The sequence below is a fragment of the Hippichthys cyanospilos genome, chromosome 7 (genome assembly GCF_059441005.1).
Source record: "Hippichthys cyanospilos isolate Australia breed blue-spotted pipefish chromosome 7, RoL_Hcya_1.0, whole genome shotgun sequence".
NCBI classification, from domain to species: Eukaryota; Metazoa; Chordata; class Actinopteri; order Syngnathiformes; family Syngnathidae; genus Hippichthys; species Hippichthys cyanospilos.
Window position 1 is genome coordinate 21,384,582 of NC_142375.1, and position 26,934 is coordinate 21,411,515.

Genomic DNA, 26,934 nt, shown 5'->3' on the forward strand with positions numbered 1-26,934 from the left:
GGTAAATGGTTGTGTCAAATTACGCCAAATGATAGCGAATCCTTGGCATTTTAGGAAGCCGACTAAACAGCGACCTCCACTGGACAACACGCACTAACATAATACGATTCAGAACAACGAACGGTAATTATAAATGACCCGCTCTACACATCCAAATAAAATAAAGTTAAACGATTAAAAAAAAAAAAAAAAAAAAAACTATGATATTGAGTCCTCTGTCTTCAAGTTGGAAAACCCTCACTGGCTTGTTCCTCATGAGCTGGTTGCCATAGTAACCAGTCAGCAAAATACACAACATTATATAACATCATCCAAATGATAAAATCAAACACCAAACTTTAACCTCACTTTGTCTGTTTGCACAGAATACATACCAACACTTCGCCAGTGACTAAAAAAACAATGAAAAAACAAAACAGAACCAACAAAAAACACGAATTCAATATACTAAATATTTCTAAGGTATTAAAATTTGTAATGTACGAAAGTGTCCATTGGCGTTTTGCATCCAATTTTACTATGTTATAATTACTATTATTATTCGACGTCATAACTCTTAACGTAACCCGAGAATGACTGTTTTTCTTTTTATTTGGTGAGGTGCGAAGGGGGGGGAAGCAAAAAAGAACAAGATGGCTGTCCCGGGACGAGAAGACTTTTCTCTCTCGCATCTTTTTCACGCAAACACGACGATTTAGCGGCTACAATTCTATTTGAGAAAAAAACAACAACCAAGAAACAAACTCTTCAAACTTTCTAGGGCATCTTTTTTGTTTGCTTAATTTTTAGGCGGTGACGTGAGCCATTTTTAGAGGCGAAGCTAGTTAGAAGGATTTTTTTTTGGGGGGGGGACGACGTCGAGTTAGGAGCGAATTCTTTTCATGAAATAAGTATTTTTTTCTTTAGTCACTTTCTTAAGTATTGTCTGTTCGAATTGTAACTTTTCTTTCGTCCTGTTGGAGAAGTGTTTGGACTGTTTTTTTTTTTACTTTTCTTGGAAGGGGAGGTGTAATATTTCTACTTTTTAAAACCCATCCGTGACGTATGCTGGTTTGGATGTAAAAAAAGTATCCCGAGTACCATGAGTTTATCATCTCGGGTAAAACCTCAGCACGGCGCCCGTTCGCCGCACACCACCGAGGCAAGCGAGGGCATCGAGATGGACAACATCCAGCAGCAGCAGCATCAAGATTCGGCGGTGGGGGGAATCACGGCCGGTACCACGTCCTCGCCGTCCAGACAAGCCTGGAGCCGCGACAATCCCGGTTTCGAACCCGGAGACGAGATCATGGCAGCGGACTGGCCTCCAGCCAGCCCCGGGAGGAGATCGGCGTCCACGGCCTCCAGCACCAGTAGCTGCAGCAGCGGTCCGGCCAGCCGCAACGTTAGCGGAGGCAACCCCCACATCCACGGTGGACCAACGTTCCCGAGCCCGAATGGGGATGAGGGGCAGCGGGGCAGGCGTGAGCACAGCAGCTGCATGAAGCACATACTTCAAAAAATTAGAAGTGAGACTCGCTATTCATTCTCTTATTCGCACGCCAAAATCGGAGTTAGTTCAAGTTTCTTTTTTTTTAGTTTTTCAAATTCACTCGTCCTCCTTCAATAATTGGTAAAATGCCATCTATCCAGTTTCTTTAGCCAAAAAACTGGAAGCACAAAAGTGACAGAATCAACACCCTAAGAACCAAGATAAGCTTTATAACCGCGAGGCTGTAAAATAGTGATAGAATTGCCCGAATGATGAATACACTGAAGTGTTTGCATACACTGTTTTCGCTCGGGCTTGAAGTTGTATTCAACCCAAAATTGACTTCATATAAATACAATAATACATTCAATGCAAACCTACTTGGCAAAACAAAGCACTCTGATTAATATTGCATTTGTGGAATATAAATGAACTCTTGTCATATCATATGATCTTCACATCAATGGTAATTCAAGTCAAGTCAGTTTTATTTATAAAGCACATTTAAAAAGAACATAGTCAACCAAAGTGCTATACAGTAAAAATAAAAGTGCAAAATAGAAACCGGAAAAAAATCACATCAGAGGGAAATCATTAAAAGAAGACACTAGGGAGCTGAAATTTCACCCAGATTGTGACAGCATGTCAAAGTTCAACAGGGCATAATCTATAATAATCTATCTGATGTGTGCTAAAATACTGCCAGAATGATGTGGAAGAAAATGACCTGAAAATGGTCAAAATACTGCAAAAGACTTAAATGAGTATATTGCGGATCTGTCGAGTAACTGCTCTCAATTGGTCAACTAGCATTTTTTAGTGGAAGGGTTGGTATCGGGAAGCTCTAGACTTGCACTTATTGAGGTTTTTAGGAATGCAAACCCTGCCCAGGAACGCTCATCATTTATTGAAAAATGATATCAATTACAAAAGTGTATTCCCCTGTCGCAGTTCTTTGGGGCACAGAGTTGATGGAGGACAACAACAGCAGTCGAGAGCGGTACCTGTGGAATGTTTTGAGAGAGATGCTCATCTACATCGCCTTCCTCATCACCGTCTGCATCCGTAAGTCAAACTTTCCGCTCATGTAAACATGAGGTTTCACTGCTTGACCTGGAAAACTCCAAAAATGCTGATGAATGAGTTGAGCAGACAGAATGACGCAACGCACGGATTGAATTACCCGACTCGCTAGAAAATTGAGAGCATTTGCATCTTAAGTGTGACGGACGGTCACGGTGACATTGTGCGTCTTTCTTTTTCCCGCTTTAGTAAAAGAAAAAATAACCAGTGTGCGGTTAAGAGTGGTTGAGGGAAATATTTCCTGGCACATTATGGTGCGGGCAAAGGAAAACTGGTTCATTGAATGGTGTCTTCTCAAAATAAATATTGGTGTACTGTGCACACGATCAGAAAATAGTTTCCATTGTGTAAAATTTGGATTCAACACCAAAGGGCAGCTTTGAGCTTTACTTTCAATCTGGTTGACTCGTCCCTGGTGCTGTGGAGAAATACGAGACGAAAAAAGTATAAAACCGAGTCCGCACTACTGGCATTTTGAATGCTGGGTCGATTTTCTCCCCTTTTTTTGTTGATGTCATTTACATAGAACCATGGGACTTCACAAAGGCCAAAAAAAACAAAAAACATATTGACAGCAGAGCTGTCATAATGAATTGATTGACGTGAACCAGTTATCAAATTTATCAAAAACTATTTTAACAATTATCATTTAGAGCAGGGGTGTGCAAACTTTTACCTTATTAACCACAACATCATTAATCAAGTGTTTGCCTATTGTTAGGTTCACTCCATTGTTTTTAAACTCGAATATAGTTCCGAAATTCACAAGATTTTATTGGAATCAGAAACCTGGTAAATTACCGGAAAATATTAACCCCTTCACAACAACTGATTTCTATATTTACTTCTAGAACCGAAACAGGAAAAATCTGTCATAGACTGTTGTGTTTTAGTCATCGCTTGGGAATTAGTCATTATGTTTATAATCTGGACCTTGACACTGCAGAAAATGGAGGAAAAAAATGTTGGTTATAATCAAACATGCTGTTTGCTATAGTTGCATTATTTGGAATAGATCTGCAGTTAAAAAAAAACAACAACAAAGAATTGCATCAAAAATCATTTATGTCATAGAGTGCTTAAATATACGTAGGCTTACAAATGGCCGCCAGGATTTAGTTTGGACGCCATTGATTTAGAGCTATTGAAATTACGATTGTCCAATATTCCGATTTCGACGATGACGTCATCTAACTTGTCGTGTGAATACGCACGGATGGATGAATGCAGATTGCGTGTGGGATCTATCCGTTAAATAAAATTGTGCATTTAAATGTTTATGTTTGAAATATTGTGTGCAGTGACGTACGGGATGGTGAGCGCCAACATGTATTACTACACCAAAGTCATGTCACAGCTTTTCCTGGACACGCCCCTTTCTTCCGGAGAGGCAGACACGTTTAGAAGCCTTTCAACAATGGAAGACTTCTGGAAGGTACGCCACAATATTCTGTAACTTAATCCCAATGCAATCTAGATTATGGAAGAGTTGGTTGTTTGGTGAAGTTTTTTTCCCTGTTATTTGCGGGCGACAGTGGAAAAACTACCGTCTTTTTTGGATGTTTTTTTTGTGCGGTTTATCTGCAGTTTTTTTTTTTTTTTTTTACCCACCACCAGGAGGCAGTCTTCCGGTAAAGCAAACGTGTGTATCCGTTCAAGGTGTCAATTTATGGAACAACTATGGATGAAACTGAAAAAATGTGAATCAATAGCTATGCCCAAAAGTTTTTACAAAAACAGCATTATCATAAACAGCATTATAATTATCATTATTATCATAAAATGATGACAATAATGAGGCTTGTTGTTCCTGATGCTACGTCATCAGTAGGTAAATGACTAGTTAATGTAAACTAACTTTGAGTAACCAAGGTAGAAAAGCGCGATATAAGTCAAAGTGATTTTACCATTACAATAACTAATGATGAAAATAAATTGAGCAGGAAAATCTCTTTGTTTTTAGCAATCTGAAGGGACGGCCATTTTGACATTTGCGATTGTTGAGTGAAAATGACATCATACTCACGTCTCACCTTATGTCCGAGTTTGGTCATGTGACACTTGCAATTTGAGGTTTTAGGTCCGGAGTGTCAAACAAATTTTGATCAGGGGCCACGTTGTAGTTATAGTTTCTGTCAGGGAGCCGGTATGACTGATTTTAAGTGTGTATGTCACACACTTACCTAGTTCTGAAATCAGAAGCCAGCGAAAACTGTTCAAAAGAGAGTTAAAAATATACTAGTCCCGCCCAAATGTTTTAAAAGTTGAAGAAAACTTGCAAAATCATTATCTTACAAAGAGTCATTTTTACGTCAAATACTGTTTGTACATTTTGGCTAGTCGTGTCTTCTGGTACTCTTAGTTCACAGAGGGTCCTTTTCTCGATGGCATGTACTGGGAAGTGTGGTACAACAACAAGAGCCTCCCCGAGAACCACACTCTCATCTTCTATGAGAACCTCCTGCTCGGGGTGCCACGCCTCCGGCAGGTCAAGGTCCGCAACGAGTCGTGCAAGGTTCACGAGGACCTGCGTGACCAAGTCCGGGAGTGCTACGACGTGTACACGCGCGCCAATGAGGACACCGCCCCCTTCGGGCCCGGAAACGGAACCGCCTGGACATACGTGTCGGATGCCCGCGCCAACGGGAGCAGCCACTGGGGTCGCGTGTCCAAATACGGCGGAGGGGGATACTATCAAGACCTGTCCCGGACTAGGGAGGAATCGGCGCGCCAGCTGCGCTTCCTCAAAGAGCATCTGTGGCTCGACAGGGGCACCCGAGCTGTTTTTCTCGACTTTGCGGTCTACAACGCTAACATCAACCTCTTCTGCATTGTCAGGTGAGAATGATCTGAATCAAGGCACACACGTATTACAATTGTCAAAGCAAGAGCCCGCATAAATGTAGTTTGCGATGAGGAATGGGAGACACAAAGTCCACAAGTTGCCAAATGAGATTGAATCCACAAGAACAAGATGAGATTTTTTTTTTTTTTTTTTTCCAAAAACGGGTACCGTATTTTCCGCACTATAAGGCGCACCGGAGTATAAGGCGCATCGTCAATTAATGACATATTTTAAGACTGTTTTTCATATGTAAGGCGCAGGATGCTAGTATTACTTTTGAGTCACCTGTGCAGTGATATTTTGGTTTTGCAGTTAAAGAAAAGGATGGTAAAATACTGGCAGGTAACACAAAGACAGTTTGCCTCCCTTTGTGTTTACATTTTGACCCTAGATTACGTTTGAACACTAACTTGTTAATTTTCTTAGAATGATAAAAATTTGCAAACTAGAACATTTATATTACTGCATTTTCCGCACTATAAGGCGCACTTAAAAGCCTTATTTTGTTTTAAAAGCGGATGTTGCGCCTTATAATCAAGTGCGCCTTGTATATGGATCAATATTGGGATTGGGATTGGTAGATGGGGAATGAACTGATAAAGTAAGATAGACCTGTTTCTTTTGTATGTTTACAGTTGAACAAGGTTGCTCATATTGACATTGAATTTTTATGCTATTGAGAGTTATTATTTGAGTCATTATTGTTATTACTTTGAGTATTACTATATTTTGTTTGAAAAAGTTTTAAAATACGTCATTCATTGAGGGTGCGCCTTATAATCCGGTGCGCCTTATAGTGCGGAAAATACGGTACGTTGATTTCTTAAGAAAAAAAAAGTCCAAAACCGACAAACATCAAATTTCCAAATATCGCCCCCGGTAATTGGCCTGTCCGATAATCACAAATATATGCATATAGTGACTTTTATTATACTTAGAACACAAATGAGTCAAAGGTGATCAGTACGAATGGCAACCGTCAGGCTGTCACCGTCAAAGAGACGATATAGAGCACTTGCTGATAATTTATGCTGGATTCTTGAGAAACGCCGCAAACCGATGCCATACGACATAGGTGTGGAACTCCAGGCCTCGAGGGCCGGCATCCTGCATGTTTTCTGGTTTTCTTTCCCCAACACACCTGATTCAAATGATTAGCTCATTAGCAAGCTCTGCAGGAGCTTCAAAATGATCCCAATCATTTGAATCAGGTGTTTTTGAGGGAAAAGGTTCGAAAACATGTAGGATACCGGCCCTCGAGGCCCGGAGTTCGACACCTGTGCCATATGACATCAGGGTTAGGGTTAGGGTTAGTTCGTTCATATAATTCTATTATTTAATACAGTAAGGCTTATCTCATTATGTTCTCATCTCGCAAGGTCTCGTTGTACGAGATCTCGTCTCATCCCCATTTGACATGAAAAAACTCACCCAGGTGTCAAGATAACGCACAATAAAACGGCATGACTGTTGGTTTGCACGTTTCTCAGGTTGTTGGTGGAGTTCCCGGCAACCGGTGGGGCGTTGACGTCCTGGCAGTTCCAGTCGGTGCGTCTGCTTCGATATGTGACCAGCTGGGATTACTTTGTGGGCCTGTGCGAGGTTGTCTTCTGCCTCTTCATCCTCTACTACGTGGTGGAGGAGGCACTGGAGATCCGCATCCACCGTCTACATTACTTCAAGAACCTGTGGAACTGTCTGGATGTTTTCATTGTCACCGTACGTATCTGGACTTGCTCGGCTGGCCTGTTATAGACTTCCCCAGGGGGCGTGGTCCATTTAAACAGAATTTTTTTTTCCCAAAAACGTTCCTATAATATGTTGCCCCCACTCGTCCTATTCACATCTTTATATTATTTGTATTTTTTTTTTATTATTTTCCAAGTTTTCGGCTAGAGGAGTGCCGACTAATGATCTGAATTATGACAAAACTAAGCATCGCTGGTTATTATTCCATAAAAAAGTTCATCACACGGTCGTCTTTTCCAGCTGAGTGTGGTGGCCATCATCATGAACATAACAAGAACAGCCATGGTCAGCCACCTGCTCAAAACCTTGCTGGACAACTATAGCACACATCCTACCTTCGAGCCTCTGGCCAACCTCCAGATTCACTTCAACAACGTGGTGGCCGTCATCGTCTTCTTTTCCTGGCTGAAGGTACGCGTCTCCATTTGTACCTCGTTGAACACATTACCTTCGCCAAGGACCGCAGATCTTTTATGTTGGATTGGGATATTCCATCTTGCAAACAGGTATAAGGACCACACTGAAACAATAACAACAAAAAAAGATTCAAGCGAGCACTGTTTCAAAGCCGTTTAGAAATAAGTTATACCGTATTTTCCACACTATAAGCCGCACTGGATTATAAGGCGCACCCTCAATCAATGACATTTTTGAGAACTTTTTCCAGATATAAGGCGCACCGGATAATGAGGCGCACCCTCAATGAATGACATATTTAAAAACTTTTTCAATCACAATATAGTAATACTCAAAGTCATAACAATAATAACTCAAATAATAACTCTCAATAGCATAAAAAGTCACTGTCAATATGAGCAACCTTGTTCAACTGTAAACACACAAAAGAAACGGCTAAAGCTCACTTATCACTTCATTCCCCATCTACGAATCCCAATCACAATATCGATCCATATATAAGGCGCACCTGATTATAAGGCGCACCATCATCTTTTTAAAAAAAAAAAAAAAAATGGAGGCTTTTAGGTGCGCCTTATAGTGCGGAAAATATGGCACAGTAAAATGTGGAATTTTTCAGACCCAAAATTTAATAATCAAATGATGTCGTGCGAGGAAACAGTTGTAATTGTAACGTTTTCTCTTAGCTCTTCAAATTTATCAACTTCAACAAGACCATGAGTCAGCTGACCGGCACCATGTCTCGCTGCGCAAAGGACCTGCTTGGTTTTGCCATCATGTTCTTCATCATCTTCCTGGCGTACGCCCAGCTGGCCTATCTGCTCTTTGGAACGCAAGTCGACGAATTCAGCACCTTCCAGGCCAGCATGTAAGACCTAAAAATTCACTCAAAAGTACGCATTTGCTGCAGTTAATTCAACCACTAGGCGGCACACCAAGACCACCAATGGACCCGTTAGTCAAGAAGTCTTTTTCAGGTTAGAGGGTTAGGCAGGAGAATCCAAGTCATTTTAGTCCGTTTAGAATCATCCTTTCAAATAAGTCTTGAATTGATTGTTTCGGGAAAATATAAATTGATAAAACAAATTCATGTCCCGTAGATTATTCAGTTTCATTTTTGTAAAAAGACACATTCTCCCCCATACTAGAATAGTATGACCAAACGTGCCTCCCCTCGTTACCTGTCAAGTTCACGATTCATTTTTGTGAACACATCTCTCCTATGATTACAAAAGCGGACACTTCAAGTTGACTTTTTTTTAGTGCGGGTGTCACATGACCAAACTCTGACATAAGGTTTGACAATTTATGTCGACTATTTTAATGGACTAAAACTTATTAACAATGCTATTAATGGTTTGTTTTTGCGAACAGATCTCAACTATGAGCTCAAGGAACTTCAAAATAAAAGCATACCCAGGCTGGTGGTGTCATACAGGACCAGTTATCGTACAGTTTGTTTTGAAGCATTGGCTTTCTCAGAACAATTGGCTGTTTGACCAGAATTCAGTGGCTTGACGGGTAGCGCATTCTCCCGTATATTTTATTGCACTTCTAGCCCAATAAGGTAAGGGGAAAAAAAAAACAAACAGATTTTGTCCCTGCAGTTACTGCCCAAACAGATACATACATTTGCTTTACTGGTGAATTGCCCCCTGGTGGCTGGGTTTTAAAAAACAAAAAAACATGCAGATTACCCCACTGGAATATAAACCATCAAATCATGAGAAAAGAGTTGTGGTGGTTTATAATTTGAAATTTACTGTGTATAATGGAAATATTAACGTTTTTTCCTCTAGTTTTTCTCAATTCCGCATCATCCTTGGAGACTTTGACTTCTCTGCGATTGAGGAAGTCAACCCAGTGCTGGGGCCAGTCTACTTCACCACCTTCGTCTTCTTCATCTTCTTCATCCTCATGGTGAGATAAAGGAACCGACACAAAGTTCAACTCCGAACCGACACATGATCGCGTCTATGCAGAACATGTTCTTGGCCATCATCAACGACACATACTCGGAGGTGAAGGCGGACATGTCTCAGCAGAGGTCGGACATGGAGATGAGCGACCTCATCAAGAAGGTGAGAACGATTTTTCGGGCTTTTTTTCCCTGAACTTCCATGAACTTAAAGAAGGAGCGACTAAAACAAAAAAAGTGTTCCCCTCAGGGTTGTAACAAGGCCTTGATGAAGCTCAGGCTGAAGAAGACGGCGGTGGACGACATCTCCGACAGCCTACGTCAGGCTGGAGGCAAGCTCAACTTGGATGAACTCAGACGCCATTTAAAGGGGTGAGGTGATTACTTCGGGGGGGAGGGGGGGTGTTAGAGTCTCTTCTGTCTTGTTTTTCTCAAGTCATGTCCATCTGTACTTTGTCAAGGTAATAGGAATTTTGTAATGTTATGAGCACATAATTTTAGGGATCCCCCCCACTCCTTCATAATTAAATTAGAATATTAATGAACAGCCCAAAAAATCCTGAATTTATTGGTGAGCTGTTAAATATAAGATTGCATTGAAACACTGCAAAATGAATGCTCATTTCATTTTGAGTATGAATATTAGAAGTTGTTACCGTTTTAAAAGAAAAATAGGTGGAATATTCAGGGTAAAGGCTTAATTTATTTTACGAAAAATGAACGAAAAAAAATGATCTTCAATAACAGACAAACTGCAATTTTACTCGGCCAAAACGTTTAGGAGACTACTACTATATGTATGGATATTTAGAAAGAGAGATTTATTGTCATATGTATAGTTGTACCATACAATGAAAATGAAATAGAAATAAATAGAGAAATCTATCGATAGCGATATCTATCTATCGATAGATAGATAGATAGATAGATAGATAGATAGATAGATAGATAGATAGATAGATAGATAGAAAGCTAGGTAAAATCAATTAAAAGAAAGAACGCTAGCAAGCTAGTTAGCTAGCTAGATAGATAGATATACTGACGCCCCCATAAATTGAATAATTGTCCAAACACACCACAAGATGGCGGCATTTGACTTCCTAAATTCCAGAATGAACGTATCGTCGGCTGAAGACGCCATAAAATAATGTTACAATTGTACAACAAGAAAACGGTCAAAATAATAGCTATTTTAAATTTTTGTTGGCCCAGGAAGGGCCACACAGATGCGGAGATCCAGGCCATCTTTGCCAAATATGACCACGACGGTGAGCAGGAGCCGACGGAACACGACCACCAGCAGATGAGAGACGACCTGGAGAAGGAGCGAGTTCGTACAAACGGTTTACTGTCGGCCGCGCGGCTCGTATTGAGCCGTCACATCAAAATGGAAATCCACCAAAACAATTATTTTCATTCCATTGATTTACACAAACACTTCGATCGCTCGGCATCTGGGTTTTATATTGTATAGTTAATTATCTTATGCAGTGGACCCCCGCCATAGGAAATTAATCGCCGTAACCTGGGGGTCTACTGTAGTTTCTTACCCCCCAAATGGTCGGTATAAATGCCAATGACGATTGATTATAAAACAAAGATCCATTTTTTACGCACCTGGCAGTAGAAAAGGTGCAAATTTGAAAGTCGTAATTTGCTCGTTTCAAATTAAAGGGCAAAATTTGGTTTTGTTCGCTCTTGTTTTTTTGTGACTCAAAGACAAAGTCGTGGTATTTTTTCCAGTGTTTTTTTTTTTGTGCGTGTTTTTCGGATCAACACACACATTTTTTTTTGTTGTGTTTCACCTTAAAAATCAAAAGAATTACGTTTTGTTTTTTACGTTTGGGATTGAATGACAAACGATTCCAAAACGTGGAGCTGGGAGTTTGTTTGTTTGAAGTGGCGCAAACGTCGGCGAAAGCCTTTAAGTGACGGCGAGCGCGTTGGCAGGAGGATCTGGACCTGGAGCGCAACTCGCTGAGCCGAGCGTGCAGCGGGCGCTGCCTGCATCCCCGCGGCCAGGACGACTCTGAGGAGGACGACGACGAGGACAGCGGGCACAGCTCGCGGCGCCGCGGCAGCAGTTCGGGCGGCGTCTCCTACGAGGAGTTCCAAGTGTACGTCGCGGTTGCCGGCGAAGGCGTGCCAGCGCGCTAACGGCTGTTTTGTTCCCGGCAGGCTGGTGCGGCGCGTGGACCGGATGGAGCATTCCATCGGTAGCATCGTGTCCAAGATCGACGCCGTCATCGTTAAATTGGAGATCGTGGAGAGGGTCAACCTCAAGAGGAGGGACGTGCTGGGAAGGCTCTTTGAAGGGGCCATGGAGGTACAGTGATTCCTTCTACTTCGCGGTCTCAGATAGGTCTCAGTACTTCGCGGGTTTTCCCAGGAAAAGTTAAAAATATTTCAAAATAAAAAATTAAAAAATGCGCAAAAATGGAAAAAAATGAAAAAAGCAAAAAAGTACATTATACAGTACTCTATTCATTAAATAAGTAAGTAATATTAGTTAATAACTATGTTAAGAATTCAATCGTTAGTTTGTGACATTTTTATCTTATTTTGAAATGCATGCTTTTAATTTGTCAGGTCGCATTGCATTTCCCTTTCCTGTTTTACGTTCTCTGTGCGTCATTCGGCTAGTTACGGCGACGTAGTGAACGACAACGTAAGCTCATATTTGTAGTTTATTATCATTTATGTTGATAACGCACGCTACTGCCAATGTTTAGTAAGCGATGAGTGTTTATTCTGTTTATATGTTCGTTTGTGCAGAGGTTGCACTTTATAGTTAGTTGTTGCTAACCTGCTAATGTCGGCTAAAAATACAGTCAATTCATAGATTAAGTGTTTATATGTTAGTTGACTGACTTTAAGATTGTTGTTGATTTATTATTCAACTGATACTACATGATACACCATACATGAGCCTGTATAAACACTTAGGTCTGCTCACCGTTAGCCACCCTGGTCTCACCAAACATTGAGGACATTCGGCCAGTAGTAAAATGTTCTTCAGAGAAGTGTTTGTGGAACTGACTTGTGAGTGAGTGCAGAATAGAAAGGGTGGTGATTGCCTCAGGTGAGGGCTTGGGTGATTGTTGATTGAGTTCAGCTGTTGAGTTGAGAAGCTGCTATTCCATTTGACTCCTCCGGGGACAAACGGGACCCAATCCTAGGACTGAGTCTCTTTTGCTGATTTGGTCTGGTCTCTGGCCTGCTATGGAGTTTGCCGAGACAGAAGTGCAATTGCATTAAAATGAGAAGTTTCATCTTTTTCTTATTATTATATTTTTTCATGTCAGGCACTTTGATGCACGGTTATTTTTTGTTCAGTTTTAGACTAAGCTGTAACCCCAACGCTGTTTAGCCATTACAAAACACACAATGCGCCACAAATAACCCGACTAACCGAAGGGAAGTGGATCGATGCTAACATTAGCTGTTGCAATGCTAAACAAGCATGATCGTGATCTTTTCATATGCTAATTTGATCGTTGGCAAGAGTATGATGCATATAAAGTGCTTGAATTAAAAAAGAAAATAAAGATGCTGAGATGCCATCAAGCTTGGCCAAGGTCAATGTTACTTTCTTATCTACAAATTATGCCACACTTGTAATAATCATACGCCCACATAGAAAGACACATATAACTACACACGCACAGGGTTCCGGCTATGTTTTTTTTAAGGTTGGAACCTTTATGTAAATTAGAGACCTCTAAAATCAAATAAAAAGACAGCGTTCGGAGGGGTTGCTCCAGAGAAAAGTAGAATTGAGCTTTACAGTCCTCCTCCGTTCTCCTCATGCATGAGAAGAAAAAAAAGCCTTCTCTCCTTCTTTGTGTGTAGTTTGTTGAACCTAAAACCTTAACTCATGTTAGAAACCCTACTAATGTTACTTTGAAACCTTAAATCTAGTTTCGAACCCTATTTTGGAACTCCGGTTAAGCCTCACATGCCAGTGTTGTTTTTTTGTTAAATCTCAACAACTCGGTCCATTTTTTTTTTTTTTATAATTCATGGCGTTGATTTGCATTGTCAGGAGGAGCGCGGCGGCGGGCGGGACGCAGACGCCCACAGCGAGCAAGAGCGTTTGGTGAGGGAGGAAATGGAGCGCTGGCAGTCGGACGACGCCTCCTCGCAGGCGGGCCACCCCGGCGGGGTCACGCCGAGGCCCCGCCCCCGACCGCCTTCCTCGCTGTCTTTGGACCCCGCCGACACCAATGGGGGTGCGCACGTGTAGAAAAATAGGGGGAAAAAAAGGTAAAAACATAATAGACACTCAAAGGGAAAGAAGAATTCCAATTCCGCTTGATTATTTCCGGCTTGACGAAAAACGCGTAATGGGGACCAACATGCTGAAAAGTATTACATATATGACCAATTTATGTCATTTATGAGCGTAAAACTGAACACCAGATTGCGGTGGCTCGATTTTGTCATTTTTGTAGGATTTCAAGTTTGATCTTTTTTTTATGGCAATTTCGATCCATCAGTTGAAATTGGGCCTGCACGATTTAGGGCAAAAATAATAATCATGATTATTTTGGTCAATATTAAAATCACAGTTATTAATGACAATTATTCATCATGTTATTTATCAGCATTTATTGCCCTTTTTTTTAAACAAGCTGTATGCAAACAAGGCTTTAAGGCTTGATACTTACAAATAACGATGAACTACGATAAATAAAAAAAAATAATAATAATTGAAAAATTCACCCAAGACTTGGCAAAAACTTGGCACATGGGGCAAAAAGCTAACTTACTTGCTACGTGCAAACTAGTGAAAAAAAAAAGCCTACTTAGAACCAAGCACATGATTAATTTTTAATCAATTAGCGGTCAAAATGTCATTTTTTGTCATTTCAAACCGAATTCATTCCAATTTTGGAAGTTTTTCAAAATGGCTCTCAATTGACAGCTATCACGGTATTTATCAGGAATCAGGTGAGAAATTCAATGCCATTTCACACTGGTAAATAATATATAAGGGTGAGAAAAGCAGATGCTTTTCATGCAGATACAAACATGTGGGAAACATTGCCTCCTAGTGGTAGAATGGCAAAGTGCTTGATTTGACTTGTAATAAAAAAAAAAGTGGATCATCTTAATTAATCGTGTCAGCCAATATCGTGATCGCGACTAAATTCGATTCATTGTGCAGTCCTAGTTGAAATCTAAAAATTTCCAATTAAAATTTTGCAACTGAAATTGCACCTCCCTTGTCATTATTAACTCTTTCACTGCCAGCAACTTTGAGACTGCCCTCTACCCTAATATTACAAAAAAAAAATAAAATAAAATAAAAAAATAACACATTCAGGCTGTTATAACGTTTGATCACATGAGGTACCAAAAGCACATTTTTTATTGGTGTCTGTTTTGTTGATTATCATTCACGGTCGTTGCTTCGAAACTTCCAATGAACTATATCAATATTATCAGTGTTATACGCACGCGATGTAACTTGAAACAAACTTCAATTTGGAGTGCAAATAGTGTTCATGGGAAACCCATGCATTTATATTTGATCCTGTGCCTTAATATTTTTTTGTCTTTTTACAAAAAAAAGTGTTTATCAAATAAAAGTGATACATTTGGAGAGCTTGGATGTTTTTTTTTTATGTTGTTGTGTTTACATACTGCTGGGGTACATTTAAAAAAAAATCTAGTTACATTGCATATGTGACAAGTTCGCCAAAAATAGTATCTATTTTTAAAATAATGGAATGGGTGTAACTTTATAAATAAATGTTATAAAATGCATTGTTTTGTACAATTACCTACTTACTGCTGAACAACACATTTCTGTTAAGTGAACTTTTTAATGAAGCGAAGTTTCAGGTAGGATATAAGCAGGAAGGTCATCAGCATGACGATTAACGCCAGGTGGTTCTCCCACAAGCCCCACGCGTCGTATTGGATCCCCAGATAGTCCAGGTACTGCTCCCCCGTACATCTGCGACCAAAAAAAAAAAAAACTGTTAAAAAGTTAACAGCATATGTTTTCTTTTCACAAGCAAATTGCTCTTTGTTGTGAGTGGTTGTTCGTCTGAGTGTGCCCTGTGATGGGAAGCAAACAATGAAAAGAGCAGGGGCCCTAAAGTTGATTCTTGTGGAACACCCTACGACAACTTGTTTGAAACTAACCCTCAAAACACATTACAGTAGGCGTATATGTAAAAAGTTGCGTTTGCCATTGCTCCAACTTAAAAAAAAAAAAATACCAGGACACATTTAAAAACCTGGAGAATGGAGACTAATAATCTTTACATTTTGTCCATTCATGGCTGTTAAAAAAACTGTTGAGAATCCAAATCCAGCTCTTGTTTGTTGCGTTGTTTTAACCAGTTACAACCTAATAGTGACACCAGGTTTTGAAACTTCCATTGTTCTTGAAAAAAGTGTAAAAAAAATTGGCAAAATGCTGCATTTTCTGACACATTTATTGAGTGAAAAAAACAACAACTAGGTGGACTGCTATCTAAATACCTTAAAGTGCTAAAACAGTCATTTGAAACACAAAACCAAGTTTGAAGGTTTCCTCTCCCCTAATACTAGAATTAAACCTGACTTGGACACTTTAAATTGACTCCAGAAGCAGCAAATACGTACAATAAAAACAGCAGGGGCCCCATAATCGAACCCTGCGGAACACCATTTGACAATGGAGCAGAACAGTACAATACATTTAATAGGTTAATTTTTCCTACTCACGTCAGTCCGACTGCGGTCGCCACGCTGCCGTTGCAGCTAGTCACGAGCGCGGACATGTTTGCGTTCTGGCAGAATCTTAAACCGACAAACTCGTTGATCTTCAGGGCCTGAAGCTCCAAAAGTTCAAAGTGAGGAAGCAAAGAGCAAGGGACGTTTATTTTTCAAGCCAGCTGGACTTACCGCGAGGCCGTAGCGGGGAATACTGAAGTACTTGAGCCAGGCCAGCCAGCCCATAATGCTCGGAAGGTTCACCAGAAGACCTGAGAAAATCTACAAAACGTACACGTACTATCAGAATAAAGTCCAAAATGTTATGATAATTCACCCGTGCCCTAATCGTATTAATCGGCGATATTATCGCATGTGATCCGAGGAAAACGAACCGATACGTTCTCGTACCATCATGAAGACGAAGGAGATGGTCATGAAGATGTTGGCGAGCGCCACCACCGTCTGGTCTGCCGAAATGGCCATGGTCATGGCGGTGGCCGTGTACGCCACCAGTGTCACCGTCAGCGTGAACACGGAGAAGGCGGACAAGGTGCGCTTCAGTCCTGAGCAAAGTCCAAAACCGTCACCACCATGGAGGTCCCCGTTTTGAACGACGTTTCCGGACACGGAAAGCGTTGGCCAACGTTTGGCGACCGAGTCCAAACGGTGTCCTTCGAAAGCCCAAAAAGGACCGTTGCGAAGGTCTTACCGATCATAAAGTATACGCCGCAGCTGAAGATGACGGAGGTGACGGTGCGCAAGGCCACGTCGGACAAGACCTTGGACAGGAAATAGACGGACACTCGGTAGTAGCCGCTGATGTACTCGTGTCTGCGCCAAGAACCGAAAAAAGACGGCCATTATGTTTTTTCAAGAGTCCAGGCATTCCACCCCAGATACGGTACACTTATTTAGATCTTTTTTTTTTAGTCTAAAAATGGGTGGTACTAAATGAATTCATTACTTCTAAAGAAAATGAAGTATAATTGAAATATATAAAATGTAAAATAATTTTAGATATTAAAGGAATTGGTCAAAATTCATCAATAATTTTATATATTAAAAGAATCGGATTACTTGGGTCACTTAAGAGTGCCGAATTCGTTAACTTCGTACTTAAAGGGACAGTGTATAATATTTAGAGTTTTTCATGAAAAAGGAATAAATTAAATGATTGTACATTTTAAAAAGGTGCTTAACACTAGAAGGTCCAGCAATTGGCTTTTTTACCTAGAAAGACGTAAGCTAACATCCTGAATCAGCTAATTTTGTGATGTAATTAAGGCAATTCCTGGTACGCAACGAGGATTGGGCTGACGATGTACGTACATTTAATGAACTCTATGTTTTTTTGTACAGAAAACGGAACTTAACAATTCTTATCTTGATTGAAGTTTTCAAAATATGGGTCAGACTAAAAAAAAACATCGAAGAAACCCGACGTGGTTTCTCCGGGGCATGACCACATTTGCATGTGTGATGCTCCCCCAGAAACATATAATTGGTATGCAACTTCTGTTCAATTTACATAACATGTAAATTCACAAGTGATTCAGGATGCAAACTATAATCCTCTGTGCCGATCGGTACTCCGGTGGTCTTGATAGGTAAAAGTGCAAAATGGCACCTCTAATAATGACCACCAGTATGTCTTAACGTATTTACCCAAATTCAGTACTTTAGTACTTCAATAAGTAATTCAGTGCCTAAAGTAATAGATTACTCGAGTGCCTAAACTAATGGCTGACTTTCGCACTTATTTGGTACCTAAGGTAATCAAGTACTTTGCTAATCTATTACTCTAGGTCGCTATGGGCTTGGACTGCGGTCGGTTCCGGATCCAAACGACACAAGACACGATTGTTAAGCAGGAACGTACGTGAAGAGCTTCCGCTCGGCGATGAAGAGTTCGGCCGCCGACACCGTGCTAAAGCACTGGTTGGTGGTGATGAAGAAGAGCGCCCCCATCCTGGCGGAAGACCCAAACAGAGGTGAAGCCAGGTTTCCGCCCGTCCTCAAGGGACACTGCTTAAGCCCCGCCCACCGGCGCGAACGCCACAAAACGACCGGAGGTCTGCAGACAGCTTGGGCTTTGCTGACCCTGTCAGTACCAGCTTGTGCCAACATTAAGAGGATTAGCCAGCCTCCATAGGAATGAACGCAATTCGCAATACCGCATTACCCGCGTACAGTAGACGGACGTATACGATTTTTTTTTTCAAAGGGGAATTCCTGGCACTGTTCTTGAATCTGGAACCAGAAAACAACTGACTGAACTCATCTGACTCAACCCTCCCAAAAACTTGAAATATCTGATTCAATTTTTTTCAGATCCTCGCGTGTTCTCACTCGCCTGTTCTGAATGCCGCTCTGATCGTCTTTGACGCTGAAGAAAATGGCACCCACGATCAGCGCCAGGAAAATGTGCACACCAACCTGGAAACACGTAGACACAACTTTACACACACAATATATATATATATATATATATATATATATATATAGCATCCCTGGCGCACATTTCTTTTTGTAATACAAAGTGGAATACGAAGTGTTTTTGTGGCCTCTTTACGGCATTTTTCCCGCTTTACGGCATCAACAACAATTACAAAATCCAAACTTAAGTGTGCGTGTGTAGGAGTATTTGTTGTGCCTTTTAGTACTTAAGCAAAACTTGAATTGGTTAGCCATGAGTGATGTTAAAGGGAGAAGAACATTAAAAACGGAATTAAACAATCAAGAAATACGAAGAAGGCTAGGCTAGGCTAGGCTACCCTCGCTAAGAATTATGGCTATAACTAGCTGAAGTCACGTCACTCAAAGATAAACATATTTATATATATATATATATATATATATATATATATATATATATATATATATATATATATATATATATATATATATATATATAGGGACCCCTCCTTTCCCCGCTCAGTGGTGAGGAGGAGTTGTTTAGCAGCGATTTGACAGCAGAGTGAGAAAAGTGAAAAGACACAAGGTTTTAATGCCGACAATTGACACATTATGACAGAACTTAAGCGGTTCCCAGGGTGAAAGGATCAGCGAATAAGCTCCAAGCCGCTGCTAGAGTGATGAATCGTGACACCGTCATGTGATGCGTCGGCCGTAACCGCGGCCGTGTCTGCGCAGGCCTGGTGGGGGTTAGGGTTCAAGGGGGGGCTTAGGCCAGATATGATATCAAACCCAAAAGAGGCAAGAGTCGGGTCAAAGGAGTCACCGAAGCCGATTACGCCGCCCACGCCGTCCAGAGCCCCACTGGCGGGATTATGCCGTCTTATCTGGGCCCAATTGCCTGTTAATAATTCTTAAAGTGAGGAGACTTCTCAAGGCTTTGAAAAGTCCGGTTGATCCCACCAAAGAGTGTTCATCGGCGACTAAATCATCTTTGATGTTAATATATATATATATATATATATATATATATATATATATATATATATATATATATATATATATTACCTGTGCCACAGACGTTTGCGGGTTCAACATGAGATTCTGGAAGGTTCTGCGCAACACCCAATGCATCTGGTGGCCAAAGGAGCTGTTATAGGTGACGGTGCGGGTGGCAAGCGGCGGGGAGCGTCGCTTGCTCAGAGCGATGCGCTCCAGCTGGGTCATGGTGTCGGTGCAGTAGCTGCTGTTCTTGTACTCGAGCACCAGGCGTTCCTCCATGCTCTGCCTGTAGCCGTTCAGCGCGTCCAAATCCAGCTCTGAACCAGAAGATGGGTGTGAAGGCCATGTTTGATTTTTAAATGTTTTTTTTTTTACATCGTTAATCAAAACTATTGATCGTACAAATGCTCAATGGGCCAGCCTGAAGAAGAGGAATGGGCTGTATGTGGCCCATGGGCCATATGGTGGCCACCCTGCTTGAGATGCTTGCACATACACTCAAAAGATGAAACTGTAAACGGGTTTTGTCACCTTCAGAAAGGCTGACTTTGGACGTGGTGGTGACAGTGAAGTCCCCGTTGATCACATCCAGGAAAAAGTCGGCCGGGTTGTTGTGGGGCTCGCATGAATATCCTGAAAGACAAGGTCAAAGACTGAACCGCTGAAAGCAGGTCACTCATCTAGGTAAGGAAGGTTATAGGGTGTTCTCCAGCTCTGTATTATCGAGCATGGTGGAACCATGTAGTTGACTGAAAAAAACGGGGGGCCTAGAATTGACCCTTGAGGCACACCACAGGCCACGACAACTTTTCATCCATAGTTCATCTGCGCAACAGGCATCTATCAGTGACGGCTCAAATGGATTGTTCGTCCATGACAAAAGGTTTTATGACGTTATGTTCAATGATCTGTATTATGAGGAACTAAACTGTCACTGAAATAAATGTAATCGAGGATTAGGCTTCTGTTTTGCTGCATTGCATTGCCATTAAGGATAATTGGGCTTTGGTTATAAAAAAAGAAAAAAAATCGTCAAGAGCCAGGTGATTACCGATGTTTGCGAAGTAGTCCAAGGCGTTTGGTGCCGGTCCGTGGTACACCATCTTGCCTCCAACCAGCAAGGTTAGCGAGTCAAACAGTCTGTAGATGGAGTAGCGAGGCTGGTGGATGGACATGATGACGGTCCTCCCTTGATCGGCCATCCTGTAGCCATACAGAGTTAGTACGGACATGAACGGCGCCGTAGGATAGGATCGCTTTGTCATTGAGTTAAACGGGCTCGAAGTGTCCAAGTGACACGCAAAAACAATATCTATCTGGGAATACAGATAGTCGGTGCGCCGGCATGCGGCCCGCGACGCTACGAGGCCATTAGATAAGAAAGGGAGAAGAAAAGGATTGAGGAAGAGAAAAACGTGTTCTGCCATTTTCCTAGCAAGGGCTATAGCGTAAGCCTGGAAAAAAAATCCTCGCACTTGTCTAAACAAAGTTCCATCGGGACAAAATCTCGAGACAAACATGCGAGTGAGTCGTTTGACCTTCGTAGCAACAGAAGGACGGCGTTAGCTGTGCTGGCGTCCAGGCCCGTCGTGGGCTCGTCCAAGAAGAGCACGGGGGGGTCGATGATCAGCTCCATACCGATGTTGATCCGCTTCCTCTCGCCTCCCGAGATGCCCCGAGTCATCTGCGTGCCCACCTGGGGAGATCGCCGCACAAGCGTTTCCAGGACCGACCCGCCTCCCCGCCGAAACCGATCTTTTTCAAGATTGTCACCTTGGAGTCGGCGACCTTGGAGAGGCCCAGCTCTGCGAGGAGGTGATTGACCCGGGCCTCTTTTTCACGCTCTGAAACGCGCGCGGGCAGCCGCAACGCTGCTGAGAAACGCAGATTCTCCCGCACTGTTAGCGTACCCATGACCACGTCCTCCTGGTACAGGGGAAGAACGTGTGCTTAAAGAGTTGAAATGTGGCTTTGATGACCTACCGTATTTTCTGCACTTTGAGGCGCACCTAAAAGTCTTGAATTTTCTCAAAAAGCTGACAGTGCGCCTTATAACCCGGTGCGCCTTATGCAGCAAATAAATTGCGAGAGAAACATGATAGGATGGGATCATTTCTAAAATCAAAAGTCAAATAGTAACAAAAATAAAGTTGATATTTTATTTATATATATGTATATATATATATATATATATATATATATATATATATATATATAATTTTTTTTTTTTACCTTGCGTTCCCTGCTCATTGTTCCTCTATACACAACGATACAAAAAAAAAATCACTGTGATCTCACCCTAACGGCCTTTGACCCCAAATAATGTTATAGGCCCTGCAACTCACCGAAGTAAATCTAAAAAAAAGAAAATGGAATAATGGATTTGAATTAAAAAGATTGAATAGTCACAGCCCTAATGCTACTAGTACTGTATTTTCTGCATTATAAGGCGCACCAGATTATAAAGTGCACCCTCAACGAATGACATATTTTCAAACTTTTTCCATATATAAGGCGCAGCGCATTATAAGGCGCAACAGCAGAAGCAGCCAAACATTATGAGTAGATTACAAAGCAGGTTTCCGACAACTCCATTCGCTGCCAAAATGAATAAACAACTGTCTTATGTTTTATGTTATTACTATTTCCGTGACAGCTATCTTTTAACAGCAAGGTATAACATGTAGTGCAACATTTATATCAGGGAACTTTTCCTCCAATATAATAATACTCAAAGTAGGAACAATAATAACAAATAATAACTCGAGACGCTCAATATCTTAATAAGTCAATGTCAATATGAGCAACCTTATTCAACTGTAAACACACAAAAGAAACAGGTAAACTTGACTTTATCACTTCATTCCTCATCTACAAATGTGAATCGCAATATTGATCCATATATAAGGCGCGCCCGATTATAAGGCGCACCATCGGCTTTTTAAAAAAAATGAAGACTTTTAGGTGCGCCTTATAGTGCAAAAAATACGGTACATCAGTTAGAATTCAAGCTAATACCATCAACGAAGTCCCAGCGCCAGCATTTTATTGACGATAATATGCTAATAAATAAATCAAACGTACCTGGACCACGTAGCCAGACAGACACTTGAAGTTCGCCGGTTGCGGTGAGCCGTCGATTAAAACTTCTCCGGACAGGCCGGAGGGATCCTTCCTCGCGGCGAGAATATCCAAAAAACTTTGCAGGGCGACAAATAATATACATCAAACAAGTACGCGATATTTCTTTCTTTTTTTTTGTGTGTATTTTCTTCAATCGGCTTCACTCACGATGATTTTCCACTTCCCGTCGGCCCGAGAATGGCGTTCAGACCCGGCCTCATGATACCGCTGCGGGACCAAATAAAACACGGCAAATCAATCCGACTCCGAAGTTTTCGTTTATACCCATGACATGATGTCGGCTGATAATGATTGCGCAACTTCCATTCATCAGCCTTAATGGAGCCTCGCTGAGAAGACAGAATTTTTGATACGCTTCCTGGATTGAATCTCATTCAAATGTGTTCGGTGGCCAAAGAGTTCAATGAGAGCAAAGCACGCACACAAAATGCGGAGTCTGATAAAATGGAATTAAAAGATTGCCCGCGAGCCAGGCCACGGGGTCACGTGACGCCGTTTTAATGCCTTCCCTTGGCAAGACGGCGGGAGAGATTATCAGCAAGAAACCATGCCTAACGTCATATGATGAATGCAAGGAATCATTTGTTCTTGCATGGGAAACGCTACGCTCGCGGACGCAAGCCCCCCCCCCCCAAAAAAAAAAAAAAAAAGATGGCACAGTCATAATTGGGAACAAACCAGAAAAAACAAAAGAAATATTATAATCGTCAAAATTTAAAAGCTGACTTTTTTCGCATTGACTTGACATTATGGTAGGATTCAGTGCTTCTCAAAATAAAACAAAAAAAAAAGGGGGGGGGGGGGTTAGGACCATGGGTGACCCCAGGGAAAAGGTTTTGTGTTTGTCATGTGAAATTTAATTGCAATAAAATAAGAATTTTCCTCATCTTTTTTTTATTTTCAGGCATTTTGATACACTTGGTTAATTTGATCGCTTTTAGACTAAGCTGTAACTCGAATAAACGCTGTAAAGAATAAACAGTTGTTGGACAATGATTGCCCTTTTTCTTTTTTTTAATTAACCCTTGTGGCATTATATTACAAATTATGGAAATTGTTCCTTTGTTATCATAATTGAATCAATAGAAAAAAAGTTGAAATTTCCAGCAGATGATGAAAACATGTCAAATTTCTAAACGCAACAATTCGGACATTTTTGTATGAGTACAGTTGGGCATGCGAGATTTTGTGTACAAAAATAATAATTGTCCAAATTTTGGACCATACAAAACTATTATAATTACAGTTTTTGAGATGCATTGTAACAGGATTTATGACATTGATTTTCTTGCGATTTTTGCGATATTCCGTTGAGCGGCGGTCAAACAGAAAATTCTTTGTTGACGTGTTTCACCTCAAGACAGTAGGTGGCGGCAGAGACCAGTTAATGGCGATGTCTTAAGTGTCACCATCACGTCAAAGACTACAAAGACTGACCATAGCATTTTTTAATTTTTTTGTGGGCGTTAATAAATTTAACCTACATATGTATGGATAGAATTGATGCCAATAGGAATTGAATTAATGACAATAGCGTTATTGGAGTTTTACATCCATAAATTCTTTTTTTGCCATTTTTCTTCCTTCTGAATAGTACCAGTAAAAAAAAAATATACTGATTTTATTTATTCATTTATTTTAACAAAAGGTTAAGGTTTACCGCTCTTCTGTCAGACCGGTCAAAAAAATATAGATGTGCTTTGTTTCTTTTCATTTCTTTTTTTCAATAAAACATAAAAAAAATGAAAAGCCAATTATATTTAATTAATAATAAATGAATAAATAAAATTTTAAAAAATTGCGGATTTAAATTTCTACTTTTTCTCCAAATATGTCACACAAGACAAAAAAAATGTTTTTCATCAAAAGAACTAAAACAAAAATAAGAGATTTCAGTTATTGCGGTTAGTTTTGACAAATGAGGTAACACACACACACACACACACACACACACACACACACACACACATGCACGCAGAAGAGTTTTGATTTATTTGACAATTTAACAAATTATTGATAAAAAATTCAATTTTATGGTCATTCAGACAAAGTCACAAACATTTATGCAAAGAAGAAAGTTAAAAAAAAAACATTTAGACTGTGTCTCTTTTTGACAATTAACCAGATTTCTAGAAGTACGTAATTCATTTTTTGCTGCTATAAAGTGTTCCAAAACTGATACGTACAAAGCCACCAAATTTCACAAACACACACAAAAAAAGGACGAAAAAAAACAAAAACCAAAGCACTAACTTGAGGTCCAGTAGAATCTGGCGAGGACTTGATGTTTTTTTGCAGAAGACGCCGTCCTTAACGCCAACTTTGTAGGCCACCCGGTGAAAGCTGACGGTGGAGCCGCCGGGCTGCTTGGCTGGCGGCTCCGTCGCCGTGGCGACCTTGGAAACGGGCAGGCCGTTGACCGCCATGTCGTCCAGCATCGCTACGTTAACGTGACAGCCTCGCTCCATCTTCTGCACTGCCAACGCAAATTCTATATACCCGTACTTTTGTTTTGTGGTTTGATGAAGAAGGTCAAAAAAAAAAAAGTATATATATATATATATATATATATATATATATATATATATATATATATATATATATATATATATATATAAACATTTTTTTTTACAAATATATTTATATAAACACCTTTATACTTATATATACAAATACATACACACACACACACATATATTCATATATATATATATATTCATATATATATATATATATATATATATATATATATATATATATATATATATATATATATATATATATATAAAATTTAATATATTTTTTATATTATATATAAAAAACATTTTTTTACAAAAATATTTATATAAATACCTTTATACTTATATATACACACACATATATATATATATATATATATATATATATATACACATATATACTTATGTATATTTTTTATATTATATATAAAAAACATTTTTTTTGCAAAGATATTTATATAAACACCTTTATACTTTACACATTGTATATATATATATATATATATATATATATATATATATACACAAAGTATATTTTTCTGTAGGTCCACTTTAGTCCAAACTTTAGCGTGTACAGCGCCAAAATAGGAGGCGGCATTTTAATCTCATTTTTTAAACAAACACACGAAGCAATAACATACCGTTGACATTTTCACATTCGTTGGTAAAACCACAATACAACTGGTTTCCATTTATGGTGATGTGGGAAAATATTTCGAATAATATATAATACGTATGGACACTATTGATCTACCACTAGCAAATGTTTCATTTTTATTCGTACTTTGTGCCTTCTAGTGATCTAAAACGCATTTCTATATCGGAAAGTCGATCATGGCAAGTCTTTTGATTAGAAAGCAGTTCAATGAATAAGAGGAACTCACCTGCAAGCCTCGCAGCGTCGATGTGGTCAGGAGGAGGCGAGGGAGCGCTCTCGAGCATCCAGAGAGCGCTCCGGGTCAAAGGTCGCCGTCACAGCATGCCGCTTTAACCCTTTGCTCACTACTTGTACTGCACAAACACACACTGGCACTGCACTGTTTTCAAGACTTATTTTATCATCATGTCGAAATACCACTTTGGGTCGATCAAATAATACAGTATATAAGAAGAAAAACGGAACAAAAAAAAAAAACCTTCCGTTTTCACTCATTCACTGCCATGGACGACTATAATCGTCAAAGATCCATTTAAAATGCTATATAAGTCAAAAAATCTATTTAACTGGACAACGAACGAGGCAGTGATGTCATAAATACAATTTTTTTTTTTTTACCAGTTGGGAATTCTATTGAACAATAAAGTTTTTTTTCAACCTCGTAACATTGCCAAGACGTTGAATTTGAAGGTGTTTCCAAACTTTTGACTGGCACTGTATATTCATGCATATCAAAAAGTTTAATCTTTTTTTTTGGCGAGGTGGTCTTTTCATTTTTTTGGTTTTCATCTGCCACCATGCGATCTGTTAGGCAGGACCAAGTTACGGCGTCCCTGGTTTACGGCATCCCCGGCTTACGTTTTTTTTCACGTTACAAAGTGAATTACTACGTTTTTTCGTCCTCTCTTTGCGGCTTTGTTCTTGCTTTACGCCATCAACAACTGTCATGACCTGTGGGGTTGACTGTCTTTATGTTGTTTTGCCTCCCTCTTCAGGCGT

The 26,934-nt window shown here is 40.2% G+C and overlaps 2 protein-coding genes across 2 annotated transcripts; one reads left to right on the forward strand and one right to left on the reverse strand.

Moving 5' to 3' along the window:
* The first annotated feature begins 640 nt into the window (after positions 1-640).
* On the forward strand, positions 641-15,093 carry pkd2 (polycystic kidney disease 2). The gene is made up of 14 exons (XM_088419406.1): positions 641-1,508; positions 2,423-2,536; positions 3,856-3,989; positions 4,917-5,392; positions 6,890-7,118; positions 7,389-7,559; positions 8,252-8,433; positions 9,365-9,485; positions 9,548-9,646; positions 9,734-9,855; positions 10,696-10,813; positions 11,434-11,600; positions 11,662-11,809; positions 13,529-15,093. The coding sequence occupies exons 1-14, from the start codon at positions 1,082-1,084 to the stop codon at positions 13,727-13,729; spliced, it is 2,709 nt and encodes a 902-aa protein (XP_088275532.1). The 5' UTR covers positions 641-1,081; the 3' UTR covers positions 13,730-15,093.
* Positions 12,477-26,397, reverse strand: abcg2d (ATP binding cassette subfamily G member 2 (JR blood group)). Its single transcript, XM_088419407.1, has 16 exons — positions 26,162-26,397; positions 25,012-25,229; positions 22,906-22,965; positions 22,699-22,813; positions 21,388-21,540; positions 21,153-21,310; positions 20,666-20,817; positions 20,146-20,247; positions 19,681-19,931; positions 18,551-18,633; positions 18,077-18,166; positions 16,907-17,028; positions 16,606-16,760; positions 16,387-16,476; positions 16,207-16,313; positions 12,477-15,448 (listed from the first exon to the last, which is right to left on the reverse strand). Exons 2-16 carry the CDS (start codon positions 25,224-25,226, stop codon positions 15,301-15,303), a joined length of 2,001 nt encoding a protein of 666 aa, XP_088275533.1. The 5' UTR covers positions 25,227-25,229; positions 26,162-26,397; the 3' UTR covers positions 12,477-15,300.
* Between the last annotated feature and the right edge of the window lie 537 nt (positions 26,398-26,934).